Source organism: Manihot esculenta, chromosome 12 (assembly GCF_001659605.2).
Source record: "Manihot esculenta cultivar AM560-2 chromosome 12, M.esculenta_v8, whole genome shotgun sequence".
Taxonomy (NCBI): domain Eukaryota; kingdom Viridiplantae; phylum Streptophyta; class Magnoliopsida; order Malpighiales; family Euphorbiaceae; genus Manihot; species Manihot esculenta.
In genome coordinates this window covers 29,910,261-29,930,686 of record NC_035172.2, presented here as the reverse complement: position 1 = coordinate 29,930,686, position 20,426 = coordinate 29,910,261, and the positions used below count along the sequence as shown (strand labels likewise).

Genomic DNA, 20,426 nt, shown 5'->3' with positions numbered 1-20,426 from the left:
TTTAAAGTATTTTAAATTTTTTTCAATATTTGACTGATAATATTAATAAAAAAAATTAATTAATAAAATTTTTAAACCATCAGATATATTCTAATATATTTTTTAATTTTCTATCAATAATATATTATTATTTCTAAAATTGATAGACGGAATAACGAATTTACTCATAAAAATAGTAAAATTCCCTAACCAAAATCAAAATGAAATTGTCCGGACTCAAACGTTTGACAACCAGTTCTCGGAGCTTTGATTTTATGTATGGGAACGGGACAGAAACCCGCCTATTCACAGTTAGATGGGCCCGACAATTATTTTCGAGTGGCTGATGCGCAACGGTCGACGGGGTTAAAAAAAAAAACAGCACATATTGTGGATGTTATTACTACCCTCTTTCAGCTCTTCGCTTTTGACTCTTCTGAATCCTTTTGTTCTCTTCACCGGAGCCACTGATTATGATGTCCTGAAAATTCCTCACTCCTATTCAATCCATCACCATGGAAAACGCCACCCTCCACCGCGCAATCGGCGTCACCGACTTCCCCTTACTCACTCACTTCAAAGGACCATGGCCACTCTATTCACTCAATCCTATTTTTCATCCGACTTCTCTTCCTTCACATTTCCTGTTCTCTCCTCTCAAATTCCCTAATCTCCAGAACCAGCCTGTTCGTTGTGTCGGTGAGGTCAATCATCACCAAGATCGTGATCATCACCACCACGACCATCGGCATCACCATCACCACCATCACTACCCTCACCATCGTCATGGAGAGGGTAAGGAGCTCAGTATGCCTCAGAAGGCTTTTATTAGGTTTGCAAAAGCTGTGGGGTGGATGGACCTGGCTAACTTGTTGAGGGAGCACTTGCAGCTCTGTTGCTGCTCCGCGGCCTTGTTTGTTGCAGCTGCTGCTTGTCCTTATGTGATGCCCAAGCCAATAGTCAAGCCTCTTCAAAATGCTTTCATGATTATCGCCTTCCCTCTTGTTGGGGTAAAATTTTCAGTTCAAAATTTTATATTCTTGATTTTCAGTTATGTTTAAATTTTAATGGTCTCTCCTTTCCCTCGTGTATGCTTAGCTCTCCACTTTCTTTTTAGTTCTCCACAATGGGACTAAAATCTTTTATATTGTCTCTTTCACTGTCCTCCCTCGAATGGAAACTGGATGCGAATCCTGGAGTAAAAGATTTTAATGGTCTCTCCTTTCCCTCGTTTCTTTTTTCTCGTATAGAGGGAACCAGTATGTTTTAAAAATATTTTTTGGTGAATCTCTTCAATCTAAGAAAAAATAAAATTTTATCCTGAATATAGCTTTCAAATTACCGTTTGAAATTTGTACCTTAGATTTGAAATTTTAGAGAAAATCTTGGAGTTGCTTTCATTCATACCCATTCCATTCCTAAGGCGAACCAAGGGGAACCCTCAGGCCATTTAGTATGTAGACATTATGGATTGCATACATGTATGCTCTGCTATTATCTCTTTGCAATTTTACGCACAGTTAATTAGGAATGTGGCATTGCATCTATTTTTAAGTGTAATGTAACCACACACAATGTTGCACCTTTTTTTTTTTTCATTTCGTAAAATTGTGCCTACCTTTTTGCTAATGAATATGCAAAACCATATGCTCTCTATATGTCAGGTTTCAGCATCCCTTGATGCTCTTACTGATATTATTGGGGGGAAAGTAAATATTCACGTGTTGATGGCTCTTGCAGCCTTCGCATCATTGTTTATGGGCAATACCTTGGAAGGAGGATTACTTCTTGCAATGTTCAATCTGGCTCATATTGGTGAATATTTCAAACTAATGTATCAGCAGCAATTGTTTTTAATTTCATGCTGAAGTCCATGGTTTAACAAGCTTTATCATTTGCAGCTGAAGAGATTTTCACCAGCCGCTCCATGGTGGATGTTAAGGAGTTGAAGGAAAATCATCCAGATTACGCTCTCGTGTTAGATGTGAATGATGACAAACTACCGGATCTCTGTGATTTGTCATACAAAAGTGTCCCTGTGCATGATGTAAAAGTGGGCTCATTTATTTTGGTTGGAGCTGGTGAGGTCTGTGATGTAAATTTGCTATCTTACTGTTAATAATACTAATGATATAAATTGAAATTTCCATTAGGAGAAATGAAGCATCATATAAGATTCTACTTGTCCATTACTTTTCAGCTGTTGAGGCTGCATATCTATTTCCATGCTACATACCTGAGCGCAAGTTTTCTTGAAATTATGACATATTAGAATTTGTCCCTAGATTAGTTAGAATTTAAATGTCAAAAACATCTGAAAGTTTATTATTCACTCTTTAAATTGTGTTTTGAACTGTAGTATAGAGGTTGCCATCATTGGATTAAAACTTATGGTTACAGCTTGATGCTATGATCTGAAATTTTTTTATTTATTTTTAAATAATACAAATAATGTCTCCTCTTGTGCCAAGGTTCTCTACATGTCAACTTTCAACCTTTCTTATTCTGGGGTGAAGTTTTGCTTTGGATGACTGTAGATCTGTTTTAAGTTTGAATCTGTTATAAAATGATTTGTGATTGGAATTGGTTTTACATAACAGCTACACACCTACATTGGATAACAGATGTTCTGGACTAAAGGAACTAATTCTGTGCTACTATGTTTCATCATCCACGTGCATTAAGGATAATGATTTAAGTTAATCTCAGCTACAAAGACAAGTATACTGAATTCAATTGGCAAAAGCAGGGACTTAAGTGTATTTATAGGGTGCATATTTATGTGCCCAACTACAATTTGTCGTCTACATTGCATTATTTTACTGGTTTCTGTCATGTATTATAGGAAGGGCAGGAAGAATAATAACTGAGAATTGAAGGGAAGAATAGGAGGGAAATAACAGAAACCTGTAAACTGTGTAATAGAATTGTAACGGAACTAGGAAGGTAGCTGCTGCAGTATAAAGAGAGGGAAAAGAGTCTGTATCGGGCATTCAAGAATAATCAATAAGACTTCTCTCTACCTTCTCATCTCTCTCTCTCTTCTCTCTCATCCCAATAGAGCTACGTCTTTCTCTCATCCCCCTCTAATTTCTCTTCTCATCCCTTCTATTCTATCTCTGCCAAGTTTACCTGTGGCAGTTCCTTTGACTCCCTTCTCAATTTGATAATATCTCCCATTGAGGCTGATAACTGTTTGTCCTTTTCTCAAGAGAACTATCTAGCTAACTAAGGTCTATTAATGTTTAGAATTGCCTTTTTATCTTTCTTCCAATAAGATGCTTTTTCACTGGATGGAAGTCATAATGGCTATTGGCCAATATACTTTTCCTGGATTAGATTCTAGCACCCCCATAGGTTCAAGACATTGCAAAGTGAAGAATTTTTGGAGAATTTTAGAGTGTTCTTGTATTTCACTCTTGATCATGACAAGTGATTTACATGACTATTTATATATAAAGACTGGCAACTAAACAGGAAGCAAATAATCAAATAATAATTACAGATTTAATTAAAGATCCCAATTTATGCCTAGAATCTATAATCAAATCAAATCATTTCAAATAAGTCAACACAAAAAATTGAAAAATGCTAAATTTTTCTGTTGCTGGCTTATGGTAATAGTAATATACGGATGCATGGTATTCTAGTGGACCTGAATTTAAACTTACCAAGTCTAATTGATGTTTTTGTGCCACTCGCCTATGACTTTTCACATAATAATACAGCAAGGACATTTAAAAACCAAGCCAAAATTTCAATTATTAGCTACCTAATGGTTCCATGAATTCTCCTGGTTGATATTGCCATTTCAAATTTTAAGATTATGGTACAAACTGGTACCTAGGTTGAAAGGCGAAAGCTTTTAACTTTTGTGTACAACATATTGGAACCACTAGTTTCATAACACATGCTAGTATCATGTATTTATGTTTAGGTGGTGCCTGTAGATTGTGAAGTTTTTCAAGGTAGTGCAACAATTACTATTGAGCATTTGACTGGAGAAATTAAACCAATAGAGGCAAAAGTTGGAGACAGGATTCCTGGTGGTGCAAGGAATTTGGACGGTAGAATGATTGTAAAGGTATGTTATTAATTTGCTAGTGATTAAGTTCTTTCAGAAGTTGATACCCCTTTTTCTTGTTGCTTCATATTGATTCATTCTCAAATCCTTTGGATTAATGGGTGAGAGTTCTAACAAAAGTTTTCATTTCTTATGCTTACTTTTTTTCTGTTTTCCATTAAACTGGTTTCTTGATGTCTCTCTCTAAACTTGATTCAGGCCACAAAGATGTGGAAAGAGTCAACACTGAACAGGATAGTACAATTGACTGAAGAAGCACAACTAAATAAACCAAAGCTTCAAAGATGGCTGGATGAATTTGGTGAGCATTATAGCAAAGTGGTTGTAGGGTTGTCCATTGCTGTTGCTCTGCTTGGGCCACTTCTTTTCAAGTGGCCATTCTTTAGCACATCAGGTAACTTAAACAAAGAGCTCCCACTTTTAGTTATTCTCTTTGATAATATTTCTTAGAGTTTTGTGTTAACGTGCCTTATGCTATTGATGTTGTTTACAAATACGTTGATTCATTCTGATAATAACTGATCCTCATGTATTCTTTGCACTACTACTGCTGATCTTGGGAGGGCCTTGATGAATTTGTGTACATTTGCTTTTTTTTTTGGGGGGGTGGGGGGATGACACATGGGTGCAAGTAGTTGAGTCTTTGTTTAATTATTCTTAGTATCTATCCATAGGCAAAATCTCTTTAGCTTGTATTTGCAACATATTTCAAATTTCCTAAAGGATTTGGAGAAGTTGAAAAGTTGCTTTGAACTAAGCATGTAGCCCTTCAGCCAACCAATCTGTTAGAGGGGGAGAATTGATTGTTGAACATATGAGGCATGACAATTATCCTTGTGCTTTAAGGCCTTATTAAATGTTTGTGAAGTACATTGTTCTTTCTTATTAGTATTTCTGATTAGCTTACTCTCTCTTTCTATTGAGTTTTTTGTTGAACTTCTGATAAATCTCAAATACATTGTTGAATTTGAACATATGCTTATTTTTTTTTCTTATCTAAAGCTTGGTTACTGATATAGTCTGCAGAGGATCAGTGTACAGAGCACTAGGGCTGATGGTGGCAGCATCACCATGTGCCTTGGCTGTAGCTCCATTGGCGTATGCCACTGCTATTAGTTCCTGTGCTAGAAAGGTACCTGTTAGCTATATATTCAAATTGAATGTTATCATTCTTCTTAATTGTATAGAACAATTTTTGTATCTGCCAGACATAGTAATTTGTTTTTCATATATTGAAACAAAAAGGGAGAAACATTCTTCCAGTGTGGATACCAATAGATACTGTTCTCACAATCCTCATACTTGGAGGCTATACAACTATGTTGTTCCTTAGATTGAATCCGTTTTCATTGGGATTTTTTTTTTCCTGAAGCTAAAGTAGAGCTTAAAGTGTCATGTATGGAGTGAACCTCATTTGACAGCCTTGGTAATCTTTGTCCACAGGGAATATTGCTTAAAGGAGGCCAAGTTTTAGATGCTCTAGCTTCCTGCCACACAGTGGCGTTTGACAAAACTGGGACATTGACAACCGGAGGGCTTATGTTTAAAGCAATTGAACCAATTTATGGACATGTGGTAAGAAACGAGGATATGAATTTCACTTCCTGTTGCACTCCCAGCTGTGAGAAAGAAGCTCTTGCTGTAGCAGCTGCTATGGAAAAGGGTACTACTCACCCTATTGGAAGGTGACATGATGCTTCATATTCATTGCTTTTTCAACATGATCAATTGGGATGGTTCTGATATTCGCTAGAGCTTTACATCATGGTTAATGACATGATATCTATTAGGGATTTTTCTGTACTCCATCAGCTTATTGACATATGCCAACACGCGGGCCACCAAATTCACTCATGCATGTTTCTTTAGCTTTGTCTTCATTCTATCCATCTCACATCCCAACTTCTTATATTCCCAGTTTCCAGCCCTCTTTACCTGTGTAATTAAAGATTTTAGTTTACCATTGAATTTTACAAAGTTTAATGTCAACAATAGAAGTCCTTGTGGTATTTCAGTGTCCAATGAATTGGACAGTTTCTTATTTAGATAGCAGTCACGTACTTTGTTTTTCTAGGATGTCTATCTATCTGATGAGACCTTAATACTTCTTTTTGGGGATCATACAGTTTAATTCAAATGCCACTTTCAGGTTTTTCATTGTTTCACTTTGTTGATTATTGACTTTTTGGGTGCTTGCAATTTCTTTTTTTCTCTTTATAAAACCTTAACGAGGAGATCTATTTTCAGGATCTAATTCATGGGCGACTTGATTATAATTGGCTGAATTTGGAATTATTTATATTTTTGTCATCAATCACCAAAGTTTATTTGTTGACATACTTGTATGTTTCATTCTATCAATTCAATGTCACTAGCTTGTTTTTGAAGTACTCATTCTTCTGCTTTTCGCAGAGCTGTTGTAGATCACAGTGTAGGCAAAGACCTACCTTCCGTTTCTGTAGAAAGTTTTGAATACTTTCCTGGTAGAGGTCTTACAGCAACTCTTAGTAACATGGAGGTACAGTCTTTTCAGCAAATATATTTAATTTTGATGATAAAATACTGAATTCTTGTTTTCTGAATTTAAAATACATTTGAAGAACTTTTGTGTTTGTTATTCAATCTGCAAATCCTGCAAAGATTGATCAGTTACTGTGTGTGGTGATAGCTAAGGCCTTTTAGATTTATTTATTTATTTACTTTTGTGCAACGTGAATTTAAAATCATTTTTATTTTTACAGACAGGAGCTGGTAGAGTTAAGTTGTTGAAGGCATCTCTTGGTTCTGTAGAGTTTATCGCTTCACTATGTAAATCTGAACATGAATCAAGAAAGATCAAGGAAGCTGTTAAGGCATCTTCTTTTGGAAATGACTTTGTTCATGCTGCCCTTTCTGTAGATGAAAAGGTAAGCCTCCATTCATTATGCTGACTTGGTTTACTCTTACTAGATGTTACTCTTACTCATTGCTGGTGCTTAAAAGGAATAATCAAGCTGCAAATAATTTTGAAATCTCGATATCAAAGAAAATATGCATGATTTTAGTGAAAAAGGAAGCATGTGAATTTACTCAATTACTTGTTGATTATCCAAGTAGGTCTATCTCATACCTAACCTTTCCTGTCCCTACCTACAAACCGTGAACAGTTCAGTTCACTTCAGTTTTCTTTGTGTCATACACCAAATACAAAGCTCCACACGCTTATTTTCTACAGAACTTGCTCTTAGTCACTATTATCTAACCTTCAACTAGAAAACTACTAGTAACTTCGTCATAAGAAGGATGTCATACCTGGCCATTCTTCAATTATTGTTACTGCTAATTCCTTTGCTTTCCATAACCAAGAACTCCCACCTGGGCCTATATGAATAAAGAAATCATCATTACGACTAGATGGCTTGAATTTGCAATTAAAGGAGTCCTCACACCTGAAAAATAAAACTTGAACCTCAAACATGAAGTGAGCTCTTTAAATGTGAAGTAGAAGTTCCTTTTCTCATATCCCAGTGTCCACCACCCATCTCTCTCTTTTCTCTGTCCAGTCATCTATTTTTTTTTATTTGTTTATAGTTTCTAATAAGGAGGGTAATGCGTAGGTATTTGCAAAAATCACCCTACTTGAATCTGGAGACATGAGTAAGATGATGGGAAATGCTGATTGGAGAGGGTGGAGTTGAGATGTCGATCTGTATGATAGGCATATTGTTAGAGTTGATGAGATCCTCCTTGAGAAAGAGAATACTACTCTTTTATTTAGAGGTTTCTCGTCTCCTTACTTCAAGGATATATCTTCCTTAATTTAATGATCTATGTCTTAATATTATTTTCATTATAAATATGCACTACATCTTATGTAAAGTGAAGATAGAAATTAAGTAAAGATGTAGCCTTTGAGGCTTTACCTTCTCCTCCCTTTTTCCTCTTCTTTCTATTATTAAAAATTTAACATGTTATCACAACAGTGGCCATAGAATGTGACAATTCGGAGGCTTTGGAGTTGGTTCTGGCCGATAGTATCTCTCGGGAGAATAGACTTCACCTAGTATCAACTATTAAAGCTCTACTGAGAATTCTCAGGTTTCAAACTTCTACATATCAGCAGAGAGGTTAACCATGCAGCGGATAGCCTTTTGTCACATGTAAGAGAAGAAAATATAGGAATAAATAGGCTCGGGATTTGGAGAGAAAAAATGTTGAGTGATAGTTACAGTTGTATATTATAAAGTTAGTAGTAACTACCTTCCAGCTACAGTATAAAAGACTATTGTTGAGCTGTATTGATCATCTTTTCAAGATCAATGAGAATTACCTCCCTCACTCTTTCTATCAATACTTCTCTCCTCTCTTTTCTATCTTCCTCTTTTCTCTCTCTCTTCTGGATTCTTATTCTATGATTGCTAAGACTCTTAGTTAGGTTCTGTGACAAATAGGTATCAGAGCTTGTTTTCTGAGTGCGATTGAGTTGCAAATGGTTGATTTAGGTCGCATCCATGGCAGAATCAGGTGTCTTTCTCTCTTCTTTTCCTCTAAATTCTTGTTTCTTCTTCCCTGAAATTTATTTTCTTTCTTCTTAAGATTCTTCTCTTTCTTCCTCTAATTTTTCTTTGTTTCCTGAAATTTCTTTTGTTTCTGCTCTCTGTTTCTTCTTTATTTCATTAAAATTTCTATCCTCCTATTTATTCTTCTAATTCTTGAATCAGATTTTCTTCTTTTTCTAGTTGTTTTTTATTCTTTCTTCACTTATTTAATTTCTCAATTCCTGTATTTTAAGAAATATGTTTCTTGAAATTTTTGAAATATCTTATTCGTTTCATCACTTTCTTTCTTGTTTGGTTCTATTTTTCCACTGTTCCTGATTCTTTCTTTAAACTTTGTGTTTCTATCATAACACATATCATGGTTTTCTTTTCTTCATATCAAGGTAATACAATCTTGGGAACAAGAGGATCTTGAGAGATTATTGGAAACTATTGAAAGAAAAATAAGAAAATATGATGAGGAACGTATTAGGGGTTGTGGATAGGCCAAGAAGCAATTAGGGGTTATGGATTGGAGGAACAATTAAGGATTTTGCAACCGACAGTGCAGAAAAATGTAGAGGATCTGGAGGCACTGAAAGAAAAATTCAATAAATCTGATGCTTAGAGCAGCGAATTCAAGGATGAAGTGCGTGCTTTTATGGGTATTGTATTGAAGGACATGAAGGATAAGGGTAAAGAAAAATGCAGCAGCTCAGAAGGGGCTCAAGAAAACAGAGTCACTAAACGTAGGGTTCCGAAAAACAGAGGATTGCTTCCTAACCCCAATCTTGGATCTGCCAAAGACCAAGGTGATTCTCTAAACTCTCCTGTTGTTGAATCTATTTTGCGAAAGATAGAACTGATTGCGTTTGAGGGCAAAGAACCTAATGATGTCAATGGTGCCAATGAAGAGAATAGTTAGAGTTTGAGCATGAAAACATCTTTGAAGCTTCCCTTGTAAATTCAAGATTTTCAAGAACTGGAGCTTGGAAATATCTATGAAGAAAAACAGGGGAAGAGGGTGACACTTGCTAATTCCAACACTTGGAAGAAGGCGTCTTCTCTAAGGACAAAAATTAGGATTTGTTCTATAACCGGAGAAAATATTGAAGATAGTCTTCTTGCTATTGAAATTTTTAAAGTTTTTGAACATAAGAATGGTGTTTTTGTTGAGAATATACCAAATCAAGAAGAGGATATGAAAGTTTATGAAGAAGAATGGTATAGAAAAGAGTTGGAATTTTGGAAATAGTATACTTGAGCTGGGCATATAATACTGAAAGAGGATGCATTTGAAATGTTGGAGGAGGCAAAAGAAGAAAGTGCCATTTTTTCAAGGGAGGATTTAATGATTTGTGCATTAAAATATTAAAAAATACCAACAAGAGTGACAATGATGCCTTTGAAGAAAAACAAGGGAAGAGGGTGACACTTGCTAATTGCAACACTTGGAAGAAGGTGTCTTCTCTAAAGACAAAATTTGGGATTTGTTCTGTAACGGAAGAAAATATTGAAGATAGTCTTCTTGCTATTGGAATTTTTAAAGTGATTGAACATAAGAATGGTATTTTTGTTGAGAAGATATCAAATCAAGTAGAGGATGTGAACGCTTATGAAGAAGAATGGTATAGAAAAGAATCTTGGAATTTTGGGAATAGTATACTTGAGATGGGATTATGTAGGCATGTAATAATCAAAGAGGATGCATTTGAAATGTGGAGGAGGCAAAGGAAGAAAGTATCCTTTTGTCAAAAGAGAGGATTTGTGCATTAAAATTAAAGAATTTTGGAGAATTTTAGAGTATTAGCTAGAATCTTTAGTCAAATCAAATCATATCACTAGCATAAGTCAACACTCCCCCTCAAGTTGGTGCGCTGATGTCCACATACCCAACTTACAAATCAAATTATGGTAGGTTCTATTATTGAGCCCTTTAATAAATACATCTACACATTGCTCGGTGGAAGTCACATAAACTAAACTCAAGACATCGTCTGTTAATTTTCCTTTAATTAAGTGCCGATCAATCTCAATGTGTTTCGTTCGGTCATATTAAACTAGATTTCGTGTTATACTGATGGCAGTTTTGTTATTACAATACAAAGTTATCTTATCTCTCTTGGACAACCTTAGCTCCTCCAATAACTTCTTCAATCATAAAAGTTCACGCATGGCTTAGGCCATTCCTCCTCCAATAACTGCCAAGTACCATTAGTATCTAGGGCCATCATTTCCTCTTTCATTGCAGCACGCCAACCAAGACGGGATAAAACTTCAATAACAGTTTTGGGGATTGAAATAAAATCTAAAGCAGTGGCAAAACAACAAGAAGAAGAGGATAATTGACCATAAGAAACAAAAGACGAAATGGGATGAGTGCAAGTACGTTTACCTTAACGAAGAGTAATGGGCAAATCCAAATAAGACAGTGAAGGATCTATCGACGAAGAAGCTGGTAGCAGAGCGGAGTTAGAGTCCTCTAAGCGTCTAAAATAAACATGATAAATGGGAGAGCGACCTGGCACATGAGCGGAAGGTGCAGGAAGAGTCTGAGGAGACAGAGAGCAAACAGTGTATAACAAGAGGCCATCTTCCTCCCCTTGGGTGTTATAAACAAATGATGGCAAAAAGAACGGAGTTGATTCAAAGAATGTTACATCAGCAAACACAAGGTACTGATTAAGATCAGGAGAAAAACAACGATACCCTTTTTGAAGTCGAGAGTAGCCAAGAAAGACACATTTAAGTGATTTGGGATCTAATTTAGTAACCTGTGGATGAACATCACGAACAAAACAAGTCAAAAATAGGTGGCTCAATAGGAAACAAAGATTTATTGAGAAACAAAATGTTATGAGGGATATCAGCATGAAGGACGGAGGAGGGCATGCAATTGATAAAAAAACAAGCAATAAATATAGTATGAGTCCAAAAGCATTTAGGTACTTTCATTCGGAATAAAAGGGCTCTGGCTACTTCAAGAAGATATCAATTTTTTCTTTCGGCAACTCCATTCTGTGAAAGAGTATCAACACAGGAAAACTGATGAAAAATCCCTTTTTGTAATAAATAAGATTGAAATTCTCCAGAAAGATACTCTTTAGCATTATCACTTTGCAAAATTCGAATGAAAATATTGAATTGAGTTTGGATTTCAACATAAAAAGCACAAAAAATAGAGAATAATTCTGAACGACTCTTCATTAAAAATAACCAAGTAATGCTAGAGAAATCGTCAACAAAAGTAACAAAGTACTTAAAGACAGACCTCGACACGATAGGACAAGGACCCAAACATCTGAATAGACTAACTCAAAGGGGGTTGAAATTCGTTTATTGACTAGAAACACTGTAGGTAAACGGTAATGTTTGGCAAATTGACAAGACTCACAATCTAGAATAGATAAAGAGTGAAACTGTGGACATAACTTCTTCAAAACCGAGAGAGAAGAATGTCCCAAATGACAATGAACATCAAAAAGCGTTAACCTTGTGGAACATGCAAGGGATCTAGGTAGTTGCTGATCGAAGACGTAAAGACCCTCTGACTCGTGCCCTTTACCAATATTCTGCTTCGTCGAAAGATCCTGAAAAACACAATGATCAGGAAAGAATGAGACACAACAATTCAGTGCACGAGTGAGTTTACTAACGAAAAGCAAATTAAAGTTGAACTTAGAAAGACACAATACAGAGGATACAGAAAGAGAAGGGATTAAGTTGACATACTCAAAACCCATAACAAAAAATTTAGTGCCATCAGCAAGAGTAACATAAGAAGACGATGCATGAGACTTAAGATTGGACAAAAAGATAGAATTACCTAACATATGATCAGTAGCACCAGAATCAATAATCCATTTGGAGGATGGAGATACAAGACATGCAGTAGAGTTACCTGACTCGGCAATTACAGTAATAGAGGAGTCAGAAGATTTCAGAGATGCAAGGTATTGGGTGAATTGTGCATACTCATATGCAGATATCAAAATTCTCTTATCAAAAGAGGCCTCAACTGCCATATACGCTATTTATAAGCGCTGATTTTTATTCTGAAGTTTCAGGCATGTCTTATTTGTATGTCCAGATTCACTGCAGTAATAACAAATGATTCCACCAGAGTCAGAGGTAGGAACTGCTTCCCCAGGACGTTGAAATCCTCTACCACCATTAAAACCTCCTCTGTGTCCGCCTTTGTTATTCTGTCTACCATTATCATTGCAACTAACAAAAATACTAGTGGTGTGTGAGGAAATTAGAGACTCTGTACGCTATTTCTAGTGAAAATATCATGTAATGATATTTCAAAGTCAGAAAGAATCTGAGATTTAGCTGTCTTAACTCTAGAGGGAGACTTGCAAGGAAGCTCATAACAGCCATTTGCTCTCGTTAAACTTGTTGAGTTTTCACATCTGTACTAAAAGATATCAAGACATTAAGTTCCTCGTACACTCTTTTAAAATCCATAAAATAGGAGGTCAGAATTCTATCATTTTTCTCAGCTCAATAAAACGTCTTACACACATCATAAATACGAGAAATATTCTCTTTGCCAGAATATAAAAACTCCAAATAATCCATTAATTATTTAACAAATTCACAGTGATTAATAAGGCTGATTACCTCACTATGAATAGAATTTCGGATCTATAAAAATAATCAAGCATCATCTTTCATCCAATCTCTCCTAGTTTCATCTATTGGAGGATCCTTGGTAAGATGATCACCCATTTCGATACTTCTTAAATAAATATGGATAGTCTTAATCTAATCCAGAAAATTATATCTATTCAATTTCTGTTTCGTGATTTTAGTCATCATAGGAATCACCTCAGCTTTTAACTTCAGCCATGAGAATAATCAACCCAAAACAATAGCAACAAAAGAAATATAGAATCAGAAAACCGGACGTGAACAGTACTCGGACGTGAACGGTACCTAAAACACCTCCACCCAACACCCAAATGGTAAACGAACCACAGATCTGATAAGGGGGCTGCGAGGCGACTCCGGTGAGAGTGACCGGAGCAGCGACGGACAGGCAACGCGCCTCCACGCGTTGGCGAGTGGGACGACTTTAGAATCTTGTTGCGGTGCGTGAAGAGCACTCACCGGCCGGACACCCATCAGCTCTTCAGGGCAGCTTCGCCGGCACTCTGGCGTTCTTCCTAGGTGGGCAATGAAAAACAAATGTTACCCTAGATGGGTAATCCGAAAGAACAGGAGGCCTAAGTCTCCAAAAAAAAAAAATTAAACTCTATGGGAGAGAAAAAAAAATAAATTTCTATAGAAATGACTCTGATACCATGTAGAAAAGTAATTTTTTTTATCTATTACAATAGAAATTACAACATATTTATACATGGGAGACCGTATCTATAAAGGAAAGGAAATCAAACCTATGATCATGCAATCCCTAATATTAAGCAACTAACACATCTATCAATATTTACTTTCTATATTAACATATTTGTTTCTTATAACCTATAACACTTATAATGAAAATTCCAAGACATATACGTGTGATATCATAAATTCAGCAATTCTCCCCTTATTTGAGGAATACAAATGTGTTATTTAGGAATACGAATAATAAGTTTCTATAACACTTCCCGTTAATTGTAGCATGAAATCAAATCAATTCTAACATTTTTAAATAGGGACCAACTAATTAACTTGGACAAATTATAGAACCTGATAATTTACCAAAACTAAATAGATATGGGACTGTGGACAGTCTTCAGCTAATGCTGACTAGGATGAATTTTAATCAGGTCCAATACGGGTTTGGTTATTGAAATCATTAATCGGGTGTTGTGTAACCAGGTTCTCAATCACAGAGAAGAGTGGAAAGAGGAGCGAAAAGAGAGAGGGAGGAAAGGAGGATTAGAAGAAAGATAGAAAAAGAAATATTTTGCATTGACATTAGTTTTGAAATACTCCAACTGCAGGTATTTTCCACTCTAAAGACTAGTACCTACTGTAATAGAATAACAGAATCACTACCTTGTTTCCTACCAACTCTTTTTTTGAATCACTATCTACTCTACCCTGATCCATACGATCTCTTATTCGGCTGTTACACAGTTTAGCATCTCAACTCCTCCCTCTCCAGCTCCTTATTCATGACATTCCCAATCTCCTTTAATCATTCTTGTCCTCAAGAATGAATAGAGGAAACTGACTTTTTATATGCTTGTTGAATTTGTATCCATATTCATCATTGTTGGCATTTCACAGCATTTTCAATGCAGAAGTCCTTGGAATTTGCATTTTTCTTCTTCTGCCTCCAAATTTCAAATTAATTCTTTTCTGAGTAGTATATGACCACATGATCTCAGCTCCATTATTGCAGAGAAACAAAATAGTCCTTTTTCCTTTTTTGCGAAGAAAAAAAAAATATAGATGTGGAATTCCAATTGTACAGTCCTTAGTTTGGAAAAAGGATAGTTCTTTTGCAGTGATAAGCCATGGTCCTTTTGTGTTCCTTAATTCTATGTCTTGTTTTCTAATCCCGCGCAAAATGAAGGCACCAAAACTGGAGGTAGTTCAGAATGTGCTTCAGCTATGATTTCATGGTTTAAAATGTAAGATCACCTGTGCAGGTAACGTTGATTCATCTTGAAGATAAACCTCGAGCTGGGGTTTCAGATGTCATAGCAGAATTACAGGATAAAGCGAGGCTCCGTGTTATGATGCTCACTGGTGATCATGAATCGAGTGCTCGAAGAGTTGCAAAAGCTGTGGGCATCACTGAAGTTCATTACAGCCTGAAGCCTGAGAACAAGCTCAATCATGTAAAGAGCATCTCAAGGGATATGGGTGAGCCCTTTGCATTTTTCAAAATCAAATTATTACGTCTTAGATTTTGGGTGCGCAAGCACGGGTGTCAATTTCCATGGTTTGATTATCTATTTCACTACAGGCTTCCATGCTCATCTTGCATTTAACATTACAATTTATGATCTAAGCTAGAGATGAGCCACTACAAGTGTTGTACTCCCAAATTTCATCATGAAATTCTTATACAGTGACAAATGCTATTATGATAATGTATATCATCTTCGTACTTGTTCAGTTGATTTCTAGCTGTTTCAGCCTTCTTATCTGGAATTTAGGAAAGAATGCAAAACCTCCAAAAATTTGTCTTGGTGATTTACATTTCTTCAATTTTTAATGTTCTGAATTCCATTGGGTATATGGTGTGAAGTAATAGCTTTGGAAGAATAATCTGAAATTGCTAACTGTTAAGGATGTTTTTATGAAAATTTTAGGTATTTATCCCAACCCACCATGGGGACCTGACAGATTTGTGGATTGTATTACAGGGGGAGGTCTGATTATGGTTGGGGAAGGTATCAATGATGCACCAGCACTTGCTGCTGCAACTGTAGGTATTGTTCTTGCTCAACGTGCAAGTGCAACTGCCATAGCAGTAGCAGATGTCCTATTGTTGCGGGACAATATATCTGGTGTTCCATTCTGTGTTGCGAAGTCTCGCCAAACAACTTCCCTGGTACTTGCTAGAAGCTATCTCCCTGACATAATGATATGTTCTCAAACTCAAGTTCTTGATTGTTAGATGCATGTCGATGCAGGTCAAGCAAAATGTGGCTCTTGCTTTAACTTGTATAGCTCTGGCCTCTCTTCCATCTGTTTTGGGATTTCTTCCCCTGTGGTTGACGGTATGAGTCCATGCCTCCATAATATTACTTCCATTAGTAACTATGAATTCTTTTCTTACAAAATAAATCAAATACCAAATGGAAGCTTAGAATTTACCCTGCAGAATTTCTCTTGGAAAAAACAGTGAAACTATGTTTTTTTTTCCTTCTTTTTCCTGTCTAGCACACTGGCTTTCTTCTTCAACAACATGATTAGTAACTATGACGTGGCTTCTATAGTCACTTTGTCCAAAACAAAGTAATAATTAATGTTTAAATTTTTTTGATAGATTTAAATTTAAAGTAAGATATAGAACATTTCTTAATAATTCAATTTCCATTTGTTGGTGTTTTCTTCATAATCTTTAGGTTTAAATAGGTTCATGATCAATTTTCTTTGGTAAAAATGTAGGTTCTATTACATGAAGGTGGTACTCTTCTCGTTTGCCTGAATTCTATACGTGCTCTGAATGAACCCAAATGGTCCTGGGGGGACGACGTGTGGCATTGGGTAAAAGAATTCAAATCTAGACGGACACCATTGAAGTCAGACAACACAAGCTCAAGCAAAATGCAGGCTGCACCTTTGTAAGCCTCGCTCTTGTATTTTCTTGGTAGTTTTCCTTCTCAGGAAAAAAAAAAAAAAAAAAAAAAAAAAAAAAAAAAAAAAATTTGCCAAAGTTGATTTATTCACACGACTCTTTCATATTTAGGAAGTCGAATTGCAAGTCATTCCCTTTTTCCTTGCAAATGTATAGAGTTATGTTAGAAAATTAAATAAAAGCTTATTGAATTATAAAAATCTAAATATTTATATTTATATTCAAAATTTTAAATCTCGAATAATAAAATGAATGATAAAATCAAATTTTTTTCAATTTATTAAAATGATAATAAAGAGAATTAAATTGAATTTTAAAAAAAACGTTAAATTACAATATTGCCTCTAAAATTTTATATTAAACATATAACCTCTTCCTTTAAATTTTATATTGGAAGTAAATATATTTAATATTTATGATATATAATAGTAAATATATTATATATAATAAATATTTATTATAAATTAATAAATTCCTATTATATAAAATATTATATATAAATATTCTGTATAAAAAAACTTAAATTATAATGAATTTATATATTAAAGTCATAAAAATAAAAAAAATAAAGTATAGAAAAGAAAAATATTTAAAAAAATAAATAATGAACTTAATAGAAATTTTAGAAAATGATATTCATTTTCACATCCGTCTTAATAATTATGATTGCTTTAATTTTTTAATATTTGATATTGGATCATTGTCTTATATTTTCAGCTTGTAATGATTTATTTCACTTTAATTTTTTAATCTCTTTATTCTTAATTATTATATTTTTTTATCATTAAAAAAATAAATTCTTAAAATTATTTAAAAAATAGGATAAAATAATAAAATTTTATTTGTATTGGATATTATGATTTAATTCTAGAGAAATAAATTCTGATGTGGTTTTGATAATAATAATTGATTTTTAAGTGATTGCACTATCAATTAAAAATATAATCACTAGTAGATTTTATCTAATTTGAATCTAAATTTCAATTAAAATCACTATATTAAGATCTAGTCAGTCACCGGCCATCTACCAGAATCCTTAAGAAATTAGAGCATATCAACTTCTGTTCAAATCGAAAAAACAGATCGAATCGAATTAATTTAAAAATTCAGTTTGGTTTTTTATTTATTTTGGTTCTGTTTGATTTTTAATTTTAAAAATTTTAATTATTTCAGTTCGATTCGATTTTGATCAAAAAAAATTGAAAAAATTGAATCTAACTGATTAGTGATAATAATATATTATTTTTAATAATATAAAAAGATTAAATTATATTAAAGTTAAAATATTCTAATTAAATTTTAAAATAAAGTCTAAAAAATAAAAAAATTATTAAAAAATTTAAACCGATAAAATCGAATCGAATCAAACTGAATTAGATCGATTCAGTTTGATTCGATTTCTGACTAAAATCGGTTTGATTTAATTTTTATAAATACTAAAATTTTAATTTTCAATTTATTTTATTCATTTCGATTTTAAATTAAACCGATCGAATATTGACTCCTAATCGAGACGATGGCAAGTCAAACACTTAAACCCTCAAGGAGTCACCACCGTAAACATGCGAGTGTATATTCAATTAAGACCCCTCACTAGTTGAAGCATAAATTTTGCCGAAAAAAAAAAGGGAGATTTATAATTTAGTCCTTGAGTATTGTCATTATTAACAAGTCAGTCCCTGTATTTTTAGAAACCTATTGAAACGTCCTTATATTTTCTTTTCGTCAACGAAATAGTTCTTTCATTCTCTTTTCCGTTAAAATTAGATAAAGGAGGAGAAAAATTTTTAAAATCCAATTTTACCCTCAAATAAAATCATTTATTTAGTCTTTGGATATTATTATTATTAACAAGTTAGTTCTTATATTTTCAAAAATCTATTAAAATGTTTTTATCTTTTTTCATATCTATTAAAACATCCTTATCATTTTTTCCATCAATAAAATAGTCCCTATCTTTTCTCATATATATTAAAACATCCTTATCGTTTCTTTCCGTCAACGAAATAGTCATTTCTCATCATTTCTTTCCTTTAACGAAATTGTCCCTCCCTATATTTTTAGAAATCTATTAAAATGTCATTATCGTTTTTTTTTTGTCAACGAAATAGTCCCTATCTTTTCTCACATCTATTAAAATGTCCTTATCGTTTTTTTTGTCAACGAAATAGTCCCTATCTTTTTTTTCCTCCTCCTCCTCCGAAAAGAAGAAGAAGAAAAAGGAGAAGAAGAACAAAAGAAGAAGAAGGAGGAGAAGAAGAAGAAGCATAAAAAGAAAAAGAAGAACAAAAGAAGAAAAAGAAGAAGAAGAAGAAGAAGCAAAAAAAGCAAAAAGAGGAGAAGAAGGAGAAGAAGAAGAAGCATAAGAAGAAGAAGCAGAAGCAGGAAGAAGAATTGATGAAGAAGAAAAATAATGGAGGGTAATTTAGTCTTTTATTATATTTTTAACGGTAAAAATAAACGGAATAACTATTTTGTTGACGGAGAGAAAATATAAGAATGTTTTAATATGTTTCTAAAAATATAGAGACTAATTTATTAATAATGATAATATTTAGAGATTAAATTATAAATCTCAAAAAAAAAATCAAAAGCAAACATTTGCAATCCATTCCAAGAAAATGAAGGGATACTCACTAATTGATCGAACGCATCACCTCTCAAAAAAATTTTTATGAATAGCATTAAAAAAATAAACATCTTATAATTAATTAATTATATAAATAAGTTGGAAAAACAGATATCAAACACATAAATTCAAGTGCACTCTGAGATTTAGTCTGGTGGAAAGTGCATCCTTATAGTCTTGTGAGGTCAAAGGTTCGACTCCCCACCCCTATTTCAAAAAAAAAAAACAAACATAAATTCAAGTGAATCCAATATTAATATCATTAAACCTAAATTTGATTGGATTAAATGTTTGAAAAGATTGGATGCATTCATATCCATTGCTCCGTTTCCAAGGATTTTGAAATTCAAATTGACATTTGCTATGCTCTACTCGCATATTGATTGAGGTGACTGAATATTCTACGTGGTTCGTGTAGCATTTGTTCTTCAACTACTCTCTGGAAATATTAGAGTTTATTAGTGGGGATTTCTCTTTAGTTGAATGTGGAAGAATTTAATGCTAATTCATGCAAAATCCTTTTTTGGTCCATAACTGCACTCACTCTCGTAACTCATAACTGCTAACTGCTAATTAAAAGCGATTATAACTGCCTTTGAACTTCAATTTTTCATGTTTGCCTTCAACTTCCAACACAATCTCATATTTAGTTTATAATTTCTCCAAATTCATAAATAATAAACAAATAAATAAAAATTCCTGGTAATTTAAGCATGAAAACCATATTTAACGTGTTATAGAAAACGACACAGTTTTGTCCTGTTCAATTTCCAATTTGACGGCTGCAAATTCCCAATTCATCAAACTTCCACAAAGAAATAGGGGAAAAAAAAAAAAAAAAAAAAAAAAAAAGAGAAACTCTGAGAAACAAGACAACAGGATTAAATTTAAGGATTTATATTTTTTTTTCTTTTTGCTTTCTTTTCCTTTATAGTTTTTTTTTTTTAA

General features: G+C 33.9%; 1 protein-coding gene across 3 annotated transcripts; it reads left to right on the top strand.

Annotated features, from left to right (window-relative positions):
• The first annotated feature begins 366 nt into the window (after positions 1-366).
• On the top strand, positions 367-16,878 carry LOC110628469 (probable cadmium/zinc-transporting ATPase HMA1, chloroplastic). Of its 3 annotated transcripts, none has more exons than XM_021775131.2 (13): positions 368-989; positions 1,644-1,794; positions 1,881-2,065; positions 3,917-4,063; positions 4,262-4,457; positions 5,083-5,195; positions 5,507-5,748; positions 6,476-6,581; positions 6,805-6,969; positions 15,189-15,405; positions 15,912-16,099; positions 16,182-16,268; positions 16,660-16,878. In XM_021775131.2, the coding sequence occupies exons 1-13, from the start codon at positions 495-497 to the stop codon at positions 16,837-16,839; spliced, it is 2,472 nt and encodes an 823-aa protein (XP_021630823.1). In that variant the 5' UTR covers positions 368-494; the 3' UTR covers positions 16,840-16,878. The 3 variants fall into 3 exon arrangements, with proteins under 3 accessions (XP_043804743.1, XP_021630823.1, XP_021630824.1); XM_021775132.2 differs by having other exon boundaries at positions 857-989; positions 1,720-1,794; XM_043948808.1 differs by lacking the exons at positions 15,912-16,099; positions 16,182-16,268 and having other exon boundaries at positions 367-989.
• The last annotated feature ends 3,548 nt before the right edge of the window (positions 16,879-20,426 follow it).